The 17,212-nt window shown below is 38.0% G+C and overlaps 2 protein-coding genes and 1 long non-coding RNA gene across 3 annotated transcripts in view; 1 reads left to right on the forward strand and 2 right to left on the reverse strand.

The window, feature by feature from the left end:
• Window positions 1-16,374, reverse strand: part of LOC134679018 (uncharacterized) — a 473,913-nt gene extending 457,539 nt beyond the window's left edge. The window contains exon 1 of the long non-coding RNA XR_010100277.1: window positions 15,327-16,374. This is a non-coding gene — a long non-coding RNA (uncharacterized LOC134679018). The remainder of the gene's footprint in view (window positions 1-15,326) is intronic.
• On the forward strand, window positions 5,201-7,408 carry LOC134679119 (uncharacterized). The gene is made up of 3 exons (XM_063537961.1): window positions 5,201-6,136; window positions 6,779-7,012; window positions 7,328-7,408. Exons 1-3 carry the CDS (start codon window positions 5,993-5,995, stop codon window positions 7,406-7,408), a joined length of 459 nt encoding a protein of 152 aa, XP_063394031.1. The 5' UTR covers window positions 5,201-5,992.
• On the reverse strand, window positions 7,786-11,091 carry LOC134678582 (putative nuclease HARBI1). The gene is made up of 6 exons (XM_063537201.1): window positions 10,480-11,091; window positions 10,200-10,330; window positions 9,627-9,825; window positions 8,916-9,060; window positions 8,361-8,607; window positions 7,786-7,927 (listed from the first exon to the last, which is right to left on the reverse strand). Exons 1-6 carry the CDS (start codon window positions 10,753-10,755, stop codon window positions 7,798-7,800), a joined length of 1,128 nt encoding a protein of 375 aa, XP_063393271.1. The 5' UTR covers window positions 10,756-11,091; the 3' UTR covers window positions 7,786-7,797.
• Window positions 16,375-17,212: the final 838 nt, after the last annotated feature.

Below are 17,212 nucleotides of genomic sequence, written 5' to 3' on the forward strand. Positions count from 1 at the left end.
AATAAAGAATCCCTATTCCCTTCATTAAATGTATTTTTTTTAGAATGACAAAGTATCTAAGAAAAAGACGCATGTATGTAAAGCTGATTTTGCAGTTAATAAAATTGCTGCTAGTATATTTAACTTGAAGAAATAAGTCGCCAAAAATGATAAGCCTATACCACAGCTTTTTAAAAAAGCAATGAAAAGTAGTAACAAGAAGTAGTAGTAACAAAATTACCAACGTTTTCTAGTGTACAACATTCGCTTTATGATATGCGTAACAAATTTGCCAATGTAAACACAACAATTTACACAAAAGTCGAAGAAGTTCATGTGCCGGCACAGTTTTATGATACAATCTTGGCAGATTATTATTATGAAGGAGTTCGGATTTAATATTTTATTTAAATCCATGATGAGTGTCCAACCTTTTTCCGTATTTGTTGCGTAAAAAAGCAGCGACTTTGCACAAGATTTTTACTTTAGGAAGCAGTTTATTATCCACAGTATGATGTAACAATCGGTACTTTTGTGATACCATCCCATGCACTGCCTCGACTACCCATCGAATTTTGGTCACGATCCTGGATTGATTAGCTTCATCAGTAGGTAGTTGCGATCTTTTACCCTTTAACGCAGGCATAAGAACAATGTATCCTTGTTGGGTTAAATATGAAGCAACGTCACGAAACCCACGGTCAACAATAAACACGTCGTTTGGTCTTAACAAAGATTGAAAAGATACATCTTGTAATACCAGCTTCATTATGCTAGCGTCATTTTGTGTACCGTAAAATGGGCCAGCAAAATCTAAAACTAAACCATTTGTGGTACATATAGTAAATGGCTTGCATGATGGCTTTGTCTTCTGACCCGAATAAGATTTTCTTTGATAAAGATTATTCTGACTCTTCTGATGACCTATGTAAGTACCATCAAATATAAGGGCCAGTTGATCTTCTTTTAGATTAAGCAATTTACGGGCAATAAAAGTAGTGTTTAAGAGAAGTTTATCCCGCGAAGTTGAAGCCAACTTTATTTGTTTGTATAATATTCTTATTAAAAGCTTTCAAAACACTTTCACACGTATTGCTTATTTCTTGAGCATGTTTAATACCAAATATGCCGGCTATCAAACAATTGGAAAGACCAGTCCTGAGCTTGAAAAGGAAAGTAATTATAGCCTGTGTTGCCGTTCTCGACGACGAATTTCTTAGACTCGGAAGGAGTTGCTCTAACTCATCAATATTTTCCCACGTGAGTCCGGTGAAAATCTTTAACTGGTGCTCGGGCATATTGTTTCTGTTCATGTTATCAAATATCGATGTGTTCATTTTATCAGTAAGCGAATTCATAAAAGAAACAAGTTCAATGCTTGTGACTTGGCTCGTCAACGATACAATACGAAATCTGGATAAAGCCTCTGTAGAAAAAGAATTACCACATAGGTGTTCCTGGCAGCATCTGTTTCCTTCAGGAACGTATATTTGGTTTTGTTTATAAGCATTGCCACGCATTTCTAGCGAAACCTTTGTGAGGTTTTCACCTGAATTTCATATGAAGCAGTATTTATGCGTGGAGACAACTCGAGGCATTCTAATATCAAATCGGTCCTCTGAATCACATACAAAATCATCATCATCAGATACATTACAATCGGATGCATCGGAGGTTGCAGACGAAGAGCCAGCATCGCCAATTGTTGTGCATGTACTCGCAGAAGTTGATGCTACTGCTTTATGTTTATACACTAACTAAAAGCCGACACTTACCACACAATAAATCATTTATGCAAATTAACATATTAGTGCATTTGCTATATAAATCAGCCTCTTGCTCTGTTTCTATGCATTTTTGTTTCCCACGGATATTTTTTAATGTTTTTTTGCAAGGCTTGCTTGTAATGTTTTCCATTTTCCACTACAAAATGCAAAAAACAAATGCAGATAATATTATGTGTCAGATGTTATCAAAGCTGACACGTCATCGTTGATGCACTCCAAATAGGTTTATTAGAAGAGTTTGTATACCTAGACCTACACACTAATCTTCAAACTGCACTGGTACTTCTATCTGTACATATAATGCCAGTGACTACTTATTGGAGAATCGTTTTTTTGACATGAAGCACGAACATTTGTGCAAATATTTTTATATGTGTATGTAGTGGGAATCAGTAGCTACTCATGCATATTTTTTTTGGAGGTGTACCTCCGCGAAAAGTAAAAAAAAAAATTGGAAGGAAAAAAATATTTTTATTTTTTGCCATCAAGTTTAAGGTCAGGATGCTGGTAAAAAATATGCATTTTGTAGTTTTTTTTATTGTTATCAAATATAATTTTGTTTGGTTCATGTAACTTGAATCGTTTATAAAATATGACACTTTCAATTATTTTACGTTATCCTGAATAACTCGCAAACAAAAGAGAATCGAGGTCTGATGTTAAGCATGGAGGGTCCTTAGGACCTAACAGTACACTACCAGAAATATCGACAAAATTCGTCGTTGGGGGCACTTATAGTTCGCTTAGCCTGCTAGACCCTTTAGTACTCGTGAAGCATGACCCTCTACCAGTAATCAAACTCAAACGCGTGGGTGTACCGAAATAACTGAAATGTTTTTTGAAGACTCGAATGGCAGTTGTAGTTTCTGTATCACGGGCAGTTTCGATGTTAATATATTTCGTGAATGCGTCTATTATCACTAAAATATACATGTTGCCTTTGAGCGAACGAACGAACCTAGATGGTCAGCATGTAGAACAGTACTTTTAGAATTTTTATCTTGTAATACCTCTCTGCCAATTTCATCAAAGCATAATGAACTATAAATTGAAAATACAGATGTCAATCGCAATGAACATTGGGTCAATATTAGGAATAACGTTACCTAAAATTGGAAATTTATTACTTTTTGGCCGTTTCCTTGCCAGTGTTGTATCTAGGTATTCTAAGTCCGTTAGCATTTTGAACATGTTAGCTTCATCGCCATCGCACAAATGGACGTTTCTCTGCTTTTGAGTCCTCCTCGCCAGGTTCGAATTCTGCCTTCGACTGCGTTTCGACTTCTTGCGGTAGACGAAGTCTTGTCGTAGGTACTCTCCCGTCTCGCTACTTCATTCACTTTCACTAAACAAGTGTCAACGATGAATACGGCTCCTTTTACGGCTACGATGTGAACGATGATATCTTGTATTGTTTTAATCACTCTGCTGTTGAGGTAAACTCTGCGTACGTATGACTTTACATTGCAATCGCGGTGACTTCTTCTTTCAGTTTTTCTATGGCGTCTTGAATGATTTCCTTGCCCCAGTCATTAGGTTTTCTTTTACGCGTGATTATCTTTCCGAGGCAATGTCGTTGTTGTCCAAGATCCATTTGAATGTTTGGCGTAGGTACTTATTGCCGTCACGAATAAAAACAAAAACAAAATGTCCTTCGTCCGAGTGATTTGTGGAGTGAATCTCTTGAATCACACTTCTGAGTTGAAGAATAAAAATTATTATTCTTAGCTAATCCCACTTTTGTTGCTTTAGAAGAAAAAATAGTAGTATATCTTTTAACAGTATTTCCTCTCAAACGCTATCTGAAAATCATTTTGACTATTGACTACAACCATATAATTTATTGTGATAAAATCAAACCACTATTCTCTGTCTATAAATTGTATTTTTTTTTTATTGGAGAAACAGAAGTAGGCGACAGGATAATAGGTTACATTGATAGGTACATATATTATTGAAATGAACACTTACTTTCTTAATCGCTCTCACTAAAACATACTTAAAATAAACGGACTTAACTAAAACGTACCTTTACAGACAAGTTAACCAAGTATTGTAGACCATACTTATGTGAGTTATAATACTTATAATATTTGTTATTGACGTAATAATATTTGTTATTTTTGCATAGGCGACGCCATCTCGCCCACAACAAAAAAAAAACAAACATTTTTAACTTACACCCTTGCTATGACAACTATTTAACGAAGATTACATTTATTACCACTTTTAAACATTTGTAAAATCTTTTCTTGTTATGAAATGAATTATGGTGTATGTTTAACTTACATAACTTTAGTAATTGGTATTTTAATAAGTATTTATCTAAAACATGGAATACTACACCGGATGCCTCAATGCAATACTCCGTTAAAAGACTACCTTATTTTGTTTAATATTTATAACTAGAATCAAAATAGAAATTAGTTGATGGCAAAAGGGGTTTCATTAATTTAAAGAATAATATTGAATGTCAATTAAGCAGCATTTAAGTATAACAATAAGCTAGATTCATGGTATTACATAATTTTTAAGAAAAAAACCCGACTTCTATGGGAGCCGGTGAAAGATTATTGTAGATGGTGCACTATGTAGAAAAGGAGGTAAAATCACCCACTTTTCTACTAGCATTTCGCTTCTGAAAGGCTCGCAGTTCTAACCTAACCTAACCCTTGTTCGGTTTTGTGATGATCGCAGTCCAAGCCTACCCTAACCCACTTAACAGCGCATGCGGTGCGGTGTACGGGGGTGAGCGGGAGGGGCTACTCCTAAACTATCGTGAATATTCATGGTATAAACTACGATAAATAAATAAATTCTCGTTCTCGAGAACATTCTCAGAAGTTACCGAGAAATTCTCATGTGGAAAGTTTCGCAACTTTGGAAAGTTCTCGTGCGTGCATTGCTAGGGGCTAGTAAAGGCCAGCGCAAACCGGCGAAGCGCAGCGCAGATCACCGAGGAGCATTTACGCCGCGCAGCGCACACCGGCGAGGTAAAATCCCCCGACATACCGCAAGCGCTCGCACAGCCCGGCGCTGGCGGTCGGCGCACCAGCACCTCTAGCACATCTTGCATCCGCGACTTAGAACGCGACTCGAGTCGCCATTCCCGCGGCTGTCAAATCTGTCGATTTCCGTAGCACAACTTGTACCCGCGACTGCAACAGCCGCGTAGAGAACTCAAAGTCGCGGCGCGACTCGTCAGTGTTACCCGGCGAAATCAAAGTCTAAATAAATCGATATTTGCAAGTGGCAACACTGAATCGGAAACCAGGGATGCGCTAAATCATTCGTTCTTAAAAATGTAAAACTAACAAATATTGTTTATGGTGCTAGTTTATACACGTCAAGTTGGGTAAATGACGTTTGAATAAAAATCCAGAAAATTTAAAATAATGCCGCCCAAGGTGAAGCGACAAATGTAAGTATATATTACTACTTAGTTTAATATGATATTATTTTGCCTTTGCCCACATTGACAAATCGTTTGTAAATAAATAACAAATACCTATATATATTTTCCCTTTTAAGCAATTTATGAAATACATAGAAAAATTACTACCTACCATTATTTTTGTTACACTTTCTAGACTACGAAGTTCCTCGGCGCAAATAGAAAAGCTCGTGGACTATATGTCCACGAACCCATTATTTGCTGCCGGGGAATTTCGCGGCCCACTCGGTTACGAGCAGATGGCAGCCGAGTGGGTCCAGCTAAAGGCCATGTTGGCCAACTACGGGCCCGATAAGTCCGTAGAACAGTGGAAGCACGTAAGTATGCTTGTTTGATTATATTGTCATACTAATAGAATCTAGTAGTTGTGTGCGTGTTTATTAGGGCTGATTTAGACGGCGCGCTAACTCGCATGCGATTTTAGTTACATTGCGGACTGTTGGTTACGTCCAATTCAACCGACCGATCAAAAACCGCAATGTAATAAAACTTGCATGCGAGTTCTCGCATCACCTAAATAAGCCCTTAAGTTTTATAGGGTAACTAGTGACTACCTACATTTTTTTCTGTTTCAATAAGCAAACACGCGCAATCAATATATAAAAAACCTTATTTATGCACACTCACTCATGCTCAGTCAGACATCTACTAACTAATATTTTCTTCAGTACAATAAAGATGTTCACAAATTATATCAATTAAAAATTTTCATAAAAATATTTTTCAGACGTGGCGTGATTTGAAGAAAAAAGCCCGTGCGGACGGGGGGCGGATGCGCCTCACTCTCAATAGAACGGGGAACGCAGAGGCCGTCCCCGAACTGAGCACCAGTACATACAAAATACTTGGGGCAATTGGTACGGAGTGCGCCACGGGCATCGGCGTCGAGCAGGAGACAGGGATTGGCTCGGGAATTGTTAGTAACAAATGCCGTACATAAATACAGAAACAAAAGTAAAAACTATGTTTTTCAAATAAACTAGGTATGATTAGGATTTCTTAACATCGGATTATATAGGTACTTATTCATTCATTATACCTATCATGATGTGATATCCTAACAAAAAATCGTGACTACAATTTTAATAGCTGAAATGTTTCCTAGTCACTGAATCTTGAAACGTCTACTTTTGATAACGAGTGCCTACCGCGAACCACGTTCGACGTGTTGCCTCCCTGTCACACTTACGTACGAATTTATAAGTGCGGCAGAGAGGCAATACGTCGAACGTGGTTCGCGGTAGGCCCTCTGGCCGCGAAGCCAACATGCCAATCGCTTACGCTCCGTAGCGATCGAAACGCAACTGTTACTGTCGCACTAATATGGAAGAGTGATAGAGAGACACAAAGCATTTCGTTGTCGAAGCGATAGCGGTTTTCACCTTATCTAGGCCGGCAGCGTGGCCACATGTACGTAAGTGTACAGCACTGCCATCATTAGCTATGAAAACCGCAGCACAAATTTGTCTTGACTTTCACATTTAATTACAGCCACTTTAAGTAATGTCGAAATAAATAAATCAGTTAAATCACACATACATTTTCCCATATTGAATAGGTTGATTCTGGAGCAACGGAGTTTTCGTTAGAGGCGGGAGGGTCGCAGCAACTACAGGCGGATCATATTGATCACGCCGAAGTAGTTGTGGTGACTCCCTCGCTTCCGACGAGGCCTCGCTTCCGCCGTCCACGCCCGAACATCGCGCCGACTACCCGGCGGCGCCCGCAACATCACCAACAGCATTCTGCTGCTTTTGTAGCCGCCCAAAGGGAAACCAATATCATATTACGGGTTTGTGCACAATTATCTTCATGTCATAAGATATAACAACAACAAGTCCTATTTATTGCATAGCCTCAAAATAAACTTAATAATAAAGAAATACGAAGGTAAACTACGTAAGGTAAGGTAACGCTAAAGAGCGATCTCTTCCAGACAATCTTTCGGTAGTTATAGAAAAAAGAACCTCTTAATTTAACAAAATTTATGCATATACATGTGTAACTTATACAATTTCAGATTTAAATTTTCACTTACCCCGGCCTCTTAAAATATTTATATTCAAGAAAATATGTCACCAAGTTACAAATATTTTTCTTTTTGCAGGATATAGCAAATGAGATCCGCGGCACGGCGCGGCGCGAGAGACGTCGGATTATTGGCCCCTTACACCAGCTTAAATTTTGATTATTTTTATTTACTATTATAATAAATTTAGTACAATACATTTCCACAAAGTTTTATTTAAATGATAAGTCGGAGACATTCGTAAATGAAATTCATATCCGTATGAAATTAGGGACGAAGTGTGCCGCGTACGGATGCCTGCACTGTATCAGACTCGTGATAGCAACTTGTCGTGGTCGAACACTTGCCCACCACTGCTTTCACTCATGTCGTTCCATTAGGTATTAGGTGATTTACGGTGTATTTGCATATTTTAGAGTGAGAATATTAATGATACAAAACAATGCATAGAATTAAATAGTACCTACAATAGTTTAGAAAAAAATTAAATGAAAAACCATATAGGTACGTAAAAATAAAAATATAATTCGAAAAGTTAAAAAATATTCTTAGTTAAAATATTGTCGAATTATACCCTGCCTTTTGTTCAAGGCGGCCTGGTATAGTGCCGCCTGTGGTACAGGCTCCAGCCTGTGGTTGTCGTCAGGTTCTTCCTCGTTTATTTCGCGCATTTCCACCCTAGGAACAATAAAATTACTTACATAACATAGTGTATAGTGAGTAAGAAAAAACACACATCTTTGGTATCGTGTGGTAAATGTGTGGAACTGTTGTTACTGCACCGTCGGTGAACACTTTCAAAAATAGTCTGGCTTACACATTTTACAACTTTAATAAGTGCAAAATAAAATACAAGTGCTACTATATACATTCTTAGAGCTGCTAGTGTATCAAAATAAATAAAAATAAAATATATTAAGCCCATTGAGGCCGCTGCGCTTTGGACTCTTTACTTCTTAACTGTAGGGCCACTGCGATTCCTAGACGAGAATCATTATGGAGCAATCAACATAATGCATGTACCCATGTACCCCTGTTCAGATCGGAAATGACCAAATGTTATTTTAATAGGTAACTATCATTGTAGTCTACGATAGACGTAATGTATTACCTGAAATGTTTCATGATGTTGTAGATGGTACAACAGGCGTATATGAGCCGGCACGCCTTTTCTGGGCTGTAGTGGAGGGAGCGGTCCAGGCCCAAGCAACGGAGTGACCCTTTCAGGTAGCCGTTGGTCCGCTCGATGGTGTTGCGGACCCGGCAATGCCATTTAGTGTACCGCTCCTCCGCAGACCCTGGTGCAGCGTTACGGACTGGAGTCATAAGCCATGGCTCCAGTCCGTAACCTGAATCTCCTGAAATCATGTAATCAAATTAAAGTTTTTTTTGTGAATATAAATAATTAACTATTAAGGACATTCTTACACAAATTGATTAAGCCTCACGGTTACCTCAAGAAGGCTTGTGTTGTGGGTACTCACTAATCAGACAACGATATGTATAATGTATAAATATTTAAATGCATAGAACACATACATGACTCAGGAACAAATATCTGTGTCATCATACAAATACAAATGCCTTTACCGGGATTCGAACCCAGGATCATCGGCTTCGCAGGCGAACATACATACATATATTTCTATAAAATTTATATACTTACCCAGCAGGTAATACGACCCGATTCTTAAGTCGTAGAGCCGGCGCATTTCAGTTTTAACCATCGAGTGGTTAAATATAAACTGGTCATGGACCTTTCCCGGATACTGGGCATTTACATGCAGCAACCTGCAGTTTACATCAGCGATCTAAAAGTTAAAAGCTTGTGAAGATAACGTGTTTCAATAACGTAGTATATGCCTATTCATAAATATAAATTTAATTATTGTCCTTTACAACATCCTCCTTAAAATTACCGCGCCATACTTAAGTACGATGTGCTTGTTGTTCCATGATGATTTAGTATCATTATAATTTTTTGATCTAGTTACCTAGAGAAATGAATGTCAACATAAGAAGGTTTGAAAACTGAAACTCTAGGTCCATGGGGTCCCAGCGCGCACTGGCGGCTTCCTGGTACAACGTATTAGTATTGTTATACAACGAGGAAATGCCACCAGCATCCTTGGTATAATAGAGGCCTACCTACCTCAAGGGCCTATTTTATTAGATTTAAGCCAGTTATTAATTTAGTTTAATAGTATAATTAAATATATGTATGTATATTATATATTATAGGGACATTCTAACACAAACTGACTAAGTCCCACGGTACCTATGCATAAGAAGGCTTGAAGTATCACTGTAGGTAAGTATATATCTTTTACATAAAAAAGTGTTAGTACCTACATATTTTTATCTTGTTGAAACTCACCAATTGCACGTTGATTGTATGCTTTCCCTTACGGTTGATGAACTGCAGGCCGTGCGGTCTAGGAGGAGGAAAGATCGAAACGTGGGTACAGTCGACAGTTCCCAACAAATCTGGCAAGCCATATTTTTGTTCAAAAGCTGCCGCGACGTCTCGTCTTTCCCCCTCGGTACCCGGGAAGGATATCCATTTCGGTTTAAGGCTGAAAACAAATTGCTATGAATCGGTGGAAATCAAGCGTAACAAATACCAGAAACAGAACTATAGATAGGTAATACGAAGTTCATATAACGCCTTCTCTTTTGCTCTCTAGCAACAGTAATGCTATTATATAAACCGATATTATGTACTTACTTATTTAATGTATGCATTAAATTATTATAATAGGAGATTGTAAGCTTAGAATAAATTTATTTTAAGCTTAGTAGCATCGTTAGCAGACGTTTCTGCTTGTTAAAAATTAAAATTAGGAGATTTTAATAAGTCATCTGTTTTTCACTCCTACCTAATTCTTATATTACCTAATCAATGACAAAAAGGGGACCATCCATTATCGTTTTAAGGGTTATAACATACCTTCTGTTAATAGCGGCCACCACCTGACTTAGGTATTTGGAGGCCGTCCTTTGTGCCACGCACAAAGTGTGGTCCTGTCCGACCTCCCGCTGATAGCTGCCACCTGCCATGAACTTAATGGCGACCAGCACCTACGGTAGTAGATATTGCTATGATTCAATGAAGATAAAGATTCCGAAAATAAATGTACTTACACTTTATGAATGAATTCCATTCATAATGTGCCCATGCAGTTTTATAGCTCAAATAGAATTACAATTATTTTGGATTACTTATATACCTTGATGTGGACAGGGAGCCCATGCTGCTGCCGGGGAGCCAACGCACCTTCTAACTCCCGGCACAAGTATAAAGCCATAGGCTTATTCATCCGGTAGTTATGGAAGAAATCTTGTTCCGGGAGCTCGAAGGGGTTGGCAAGATCTCTCAGACGAGCCCGCTGAATTTGCCGGGCTCGTTTCTCTTCATATAAAATAAAGAACAAAGCCATTCTGAAAAATGTTGTGATGGTTATTTGTAATATTGTACTTGTACGGAGTAGGCAATTAAATAGCATTTACGTAAATAAACTATATTTTAACTTACCTTTTAAAGAGATTTCTGAATTCTTTTTTGCACAAAAATGACACAATCACCCAAATCGCGCTCTCAAGTCGCGTAGACTTTGACTCGCGGTTTGACGTAAACACGAGAGAACATTTTGTCTACAAATAAGGTAGTTGTGCTACGGTTTTTAGTTCAAAGTCGCGATCTGTGTCATTTTCTGACAGTGACACTTGATCGCGAGTTTGTCGCGGCTCTCGCGCGTGAGTTGTGCTGCCAACACGCGACAAGCCGCCAAGTCGCGCCGATCTGTCACTTCTCGCGCCTGTCGCGGCCAGTTGTGCTAGAGGTGCAGCACCTCTAGCACATCTTGCATCCGCGACTTAGACCGCGACTCGAGTCGCCATTCCCGCGGCTGTCAAATCTGTCGATTTCCGTAGCATAACTTGTACCCGCGACTGCAACAGCCGCGTAGAGAACTCAAAGTCGCGGCGCGACTCGTCAGTGTTACCCGGCGAAATCAAAGTCTAAACAAATCGATATTTGCAAGTGGCAACACTGAATCGGAAACCAGGGTTGCGCTAAATCATTCGTTCTTTGGTGGTAAAAAATCTAGTTTTTTGTCGATGGTTAAGTTTTTTCTGTCAAAGTCAAGGAACTTTCAAATTTTGTCAACATTTAATTACGGGAAAAAATATGAAAAAAATTAAGTAATAGAGCCTTATATACTTAATATTGATAATATTTCTTAAAATATATGTTGTTAAAAATTTCTGTTTAATAAACCTTTTAAATAAAATATTTTTGTAAGTATAATTAATGGAATTGCTCTTAGAATTGCTATTATTGGTTTTGTTCCTGTTGTAAATAGTGTTTTTTTTTCAGAATAAGTTCAGCATTATCCTAGAGTTCCTAGACACGATTGATATCCCAGCACCCAAAGAAAAATATTGTTAACAGGAATGTGCCAACGGGACCCGAAGTGGAGAGTCAGGAAAAGAAACACACTAGGCAAGCTTGTAGGTTTCAAACGCGGAGCTGTCCACTTTTCTGAATTAACTAAGATGTGAGAAGCGCTTTAGCTTTAAGAACACCACCGAGGAGGTGAACTATTAATAATAACCCTAACGGTTATGGCGTACCTATCTAAGCTGCCGCACTAACTCTCAAATAAGTTTCATATAGTTTTTCTTGTGCCAATAATGGATGGCATATGTGTGTACTGTGTAACAACTGTTTATGATTTGACAAATTGATATGAAAAGCTTATTTCATAGTCTTCGATGAAGTCATGACCATATTTTATTGTTTTGTTTATAAACCAATTTTCTTTCCAGGGTGATATTTAATTGTCCTACGCCGCATGTCGAAGAAAAAGGAAGAGAGAAAATACTTTTCAAGGGTAATAAAGAAGATTCTTACAATTTCTCTATTGCGGTTCTAGATGTTAATATATATTAGGTTTAATAATAAGAAGTCGAATATAGCAAGAATATATAAGGCAAAGCAATATACTATTAATTTAAATATTGTTTTTTTTCTCTCCTGTATTTTTACCTGAAAAGAAACAAAAATAAAGTAGGTAGGTACCTAGAACTCCTAGAAGCCATGATTAACTCCCCAAGGCCCACTTCATACCTAATGCTGACAGCAACATATTATAGCATGATCGTATCAGGACCTGTCAAACATGAAGTGAAACATGTAGAACACGGGTATGATCTAGAGGAGTTTCAATATGGTAGACCATATGATAACCGTACCTATGCTACGCAGACTATGACATGAGCGTAACGACTACTTCAAAATATTGTTGGTCGGCTCGGTCCAGTCACGGTATGGTGTTGGCAGGGGACGGAATGGTTTAGTGGGTGATGACTGGTAATATTTCATACAAAGCATGATTTTGAGCCGGACATGATCCTGTTATAGCCACGTATTACATCATTCTGTTACAGTACGATGCAGCGGGCATAGGCCACATGTAGGTATGTTTTGTTGAAGTCGAGGAAGGTTCCAAAAGGTACCTAAATAGTAAGAGATTGTTGAAATTAGACATCTAACCGTGATCCTAAATATTACTACTAAGACTATGGCTTACTTAATAAGTTGGATAGTTTGTTTTGTTTTGAACATTTGTACCTACCCACCTCATCGGCTTCGTTTATGTACAAGCAAGCGGGCTCCGTTGTTAGGTTGATGAAAGTTTTGTGTAAGGAAGTCTTAGGATTACTTTTACAAAATTACGAACCTGAATTGAAATTTAAAAATCCTACATATGTACCTATTTACTTAATTGAGTACCTACAAGCTAGCTGTTTGAAATTAAAGTTGTAAACATGATGGGTGTGTTGTGGTACTTGTAGATGTAGGTTGCACCGTGCATAATCGATATACGAGTGCGTAAAGCGCATTTAGTGATTGTTCCATACTTCCTTATTCCTTAGGGCAATAAGTAATTATACAAATTATATTATTACATACTACATGAAACTTGTTTTTAAGTTATAATTATCATGAGTTTAGTTAAAAAAGTACAAGCAAACCACCCGCGAGAGCGAGTCGCGTTATAAAGTCGCGTAGACTTCGACTCGCGAATTGACATAAAGACGAGAGAATATTTTGTCTCTAAATAGGCAGTTGTGCTACGGATTTTAGTTCAAAGTCGCGATCGTTGTCATTTTCTGACAGTGACACCTGATCGCGAGTTTGTCGCGGCTCTCGCGCGTGAGTTGTGCTGCCAACACGCGACAAGCCGCCAAGTCGCGCCGATCTGTCACTTCTCGCGTCTGTCGCGGCCAGTTGTGCTAGAGGTGCTGGGAGCACTTCGTAGTAGAAGAGCCGGCCGCAAATTTTCTAACCGACTTGATACCACGATGAAATGCACAATGGTTTCCCATAAAAGTGATGCTAAGTCCGAATTCGATAGTCTGCCACGGCGGAACTTGCCGAAAGTACGAAAAAGAAGGCCACTTCCGGTGCGAAAAAAGGGGGCTGATTTAACCCATCTGATACCGAAATAATAGTTATGGCAGCAGTTAGAAATTTACATGTAGACACATAAAAGCGAAGTCTGCCAGTATTTTTTTTGCCGGAAGTGCTTGGCAGACGCTCTCAAAGGTGGCCAACGGGACCCCTAATTTAACCCATCTGATACCACCATGAAACCAATTCCAGTCGGTAGGTATGAACCCTCATGTCAGGAATATGTAAGTCTGCCAAGGCTTTTCCTGCCGAAACACCTTGGCAGACGAGATTATGTAAGCAAGGTCGGCATCGGTTACCCTACACTAACCCATCTGATACCACCATGAAACCAATTCCAGTCGGTAGGTACGAACCCCCATTTTAGGAATATATAAGTCTGCCAAGGTTTTTCCTGCCGAAACACCTTGGCAGACGAGATTATAAACAAGATGACCATCGGTTACCGTACACTAACCCATCTGATACCGCCATGAAACCAATTCCAGTCGGTAGGTATGAACCCTCATTTCAGGAATATATAAGTCTGCCAAGGCTTTTCCTGCCGTAACACCACGGCAGACGAGATTATGTAAGCAAGGTCGGCATCGGTTACCCTACACTAACCCATCTGATACCACCATGAAACCAATTCCAGTCGGTAGGTATGAACCCCCATTTTAGAAATATATAAGTCTGCCAAGGTTTTTCCTGCCGAAACACCTTGGCAGACGAGATTATAAGCAAGATGACCATCGGTTACCGTACACTAACCCATCTGATACCACCACGAAACCAATTCTAGTCGGTAGGTATGAACCCTCATTTCAGGAATTTATAAGTCTGCCAAGGCCTTTCCTGCCGAAACACCTTGACAGACGAGATTATGTAAGCAGCATCCACATACGAGGGATCCGTATTTTGGGATTATACAGATTACGGACATTATTAATAGCTGTAGGCTTATTTATTACTTTATGCTTATACATATTTGTATATTATTATGTTATTAATAAAATATATTTATAATTTATTAAACCTAAACTTAATACATTGGGAATTCATTACCTGCTTACGGCAGTAGTAGGGATAAGTGGGCGAGTTCTGGCTCACTGAGCCAGGCCAACAGTCCCTCCCCCTTTTTTCCCTTGTTGAGGCCCTGCAACCTTGCCTTGAACTCAAACTAATGTCATTGTAGCTTGAATCTAACCTAATTTATTTTTATTGCTTTTAGAATATTTCAATTATCTACTTTTGCAAAGTTAAATGTTGAAATCTCTATTTCGAAAAATGGAATTTGAATGTGACTTTAACACGTTCACTGCGTTACGGAGGCTTTAAGCCCCGTACGATGTCATCATTCAGTGCGAAGTTAAATTTATTTTAGAAGTTAAAAGGGGAGGGGAGGTTGCACACATTTTACCACTTTGGAAGTGTATCTCGCGCAAACTATTCAGTTTAGAAATAAATGATATTAGAAACCTCAATATCATAAGCGATAAGACCGCCTGTTGTTACCTCTATTGTCTTTGTTTATGTTATTGTCCATTTATTGTAAACTAAGTGTATGTGAGGCGTGCAATGAAGAGTATTGTATTGTATTGTATCATTTTTGAAGACCTATCCATAGATACCCCACACGTATGGGTTTAATGAAAAAGACATTTTAAGTTTCAGTTCTAAGTATGGGGGACCCCCAAAATTTATTGTTTTTTTTTTTCTATTTTTGTGTTGAAATCTTAATGCGGTTCACAGAATACATCTACTTACCAAGTTTCAACAGTTCTTATAGTTTCGGAAAAAAGTGGCTGTGACATACGGACGGACAGACAGACAGACATGACGAATCTATAAGGGTTCCGTTTTTTGCCATTTGGCTACGGAACCCTAAAAAGGAGGTATTAATTCGGTTTTTTAATGTTTGATATCTCCGTCATTTCGGGATCGATTTTGAAAATTATTTTTATCTACACACATATCATAAACTCTCTATGATGCCTTCAAAATCCGTAAATAATAGCCCCCATTACGATAAACTGTTTTGTTACAGCAAATTTCTTATCTGTGAAAATGTGGTAATAGCTTCATTACTATATCAAAATCGATTTGGTAATGCATTCAAATTTCGAACATCTCTGAAAAAAAAGCAATTTGATTTGACCCCTATTCTAATATCAGTCGAGATGACGTTTTATTCGAAATCATTGACAGATCTCGCATGTAAGTTGGTTTCCGACGATATGGTAATCGACCCCGACTCTAGTTTGTCTCTGAATTAAAAAGAAAACTACAGATGCGTGACGTGCGTGAAAAAAGTTTTCATTTGCCGCCATTCGACGTACAGTTTATCTTTTAATTAGTTTTTAAGTAAAAAATAATTTGTTTTGTTGTTTTTAAAAGTAACTATAACAAAAGTTTCGTGTAAAATGTGCGATAAAGATATTTCGGAGACGCCACCTCATATCCGCGAGTTCCGCCAGAGAGGAAAGTGCCCTAATGTCGGCTGTAATATGAGGTTAGTGAATGATATATATCATAGAAAGTATATAATATGTGTGTAGATAAAGCAGTGTATGTAACTGTACATAATTAGGCATCAAAACACTCGTGTGATACTATTATGAAACTCATTTCATTCGTTTCATAAGCCCACACTCGTATTTTAATGCCTTTCATTATGTAGCAGTCACATAAACTACTATTTTAGTTGAGTTGTAACTTGTAAGTATATACATACAGATTGGTTCCGTCTTTGTCAAAACCCAGTTCTGATGGTGAGATTTATGAGGAATCGAGGGCACTCTTCAAATCTTGTAAGGGTGGTTCACGTTTGTATGGGAAAAATTCAAACTCGAGCTAGAAGAAGCGGCACCCCCTCATTTTGTTACACTTATTATGTTGACAAAATACGCCAAGTTTGTAATCTTACAATCTTAACTACAAGGGGGTGCTCAAACACTTTGAAATTTTTCAAATTGTATGAAATAAAAAAAAATAAGTTACAATTTTTTTGATTTTTAAGTAAGTAGTAGTTTTCACATTATTTGAAAGTGTGATTTAAAAGAAATTATTTTGAAAGAAAATGTTTTTCTACTTCAAAACTTATACATCACATGTGCAAATAGTGTGAAACCAGATATTTAAATAAAATTCTGAATCATAAATACTCTTTTTGTTGGGTTTCAAACAACATACAAAATTTCAACGTGGTTAAGCACCCCCTTGTATAGTTCGTTTTTTTTAGCATTAGAAAGAACTTGCAAGAAGGTAAGCGATCTTAGCATGTCTTTTAATTGAAAAACGCTTTTCAAAATTCAAAAACTATTACTTATGAAAGCAGACGAATATAAATGATCGTACTAGATTAATAATTGTTACATACACTCGCGTGCAAAAGTATTGCATCACTTTGCATTTTTTCAACTGCACCCAATAATTTTGTAAACCGGTTATTTTCCATTAATTATTTTAATGGGATCATGTCCCTTGAAGTTTTAGCTTTACGA

Source organism: Cydia fagiglandana, chromosome Z, assembly GCF_963556715.1.
Source record: "Cydia fagiglandana chromosome Z, ilCydFagi1.1, whole genome shotgun sequence".
NCBI lineage: Eukaryota > Metazoa > Arthropoda > Insecta > Lepidoptera > Tortricidae > Cydia > Cydia fagiglandana.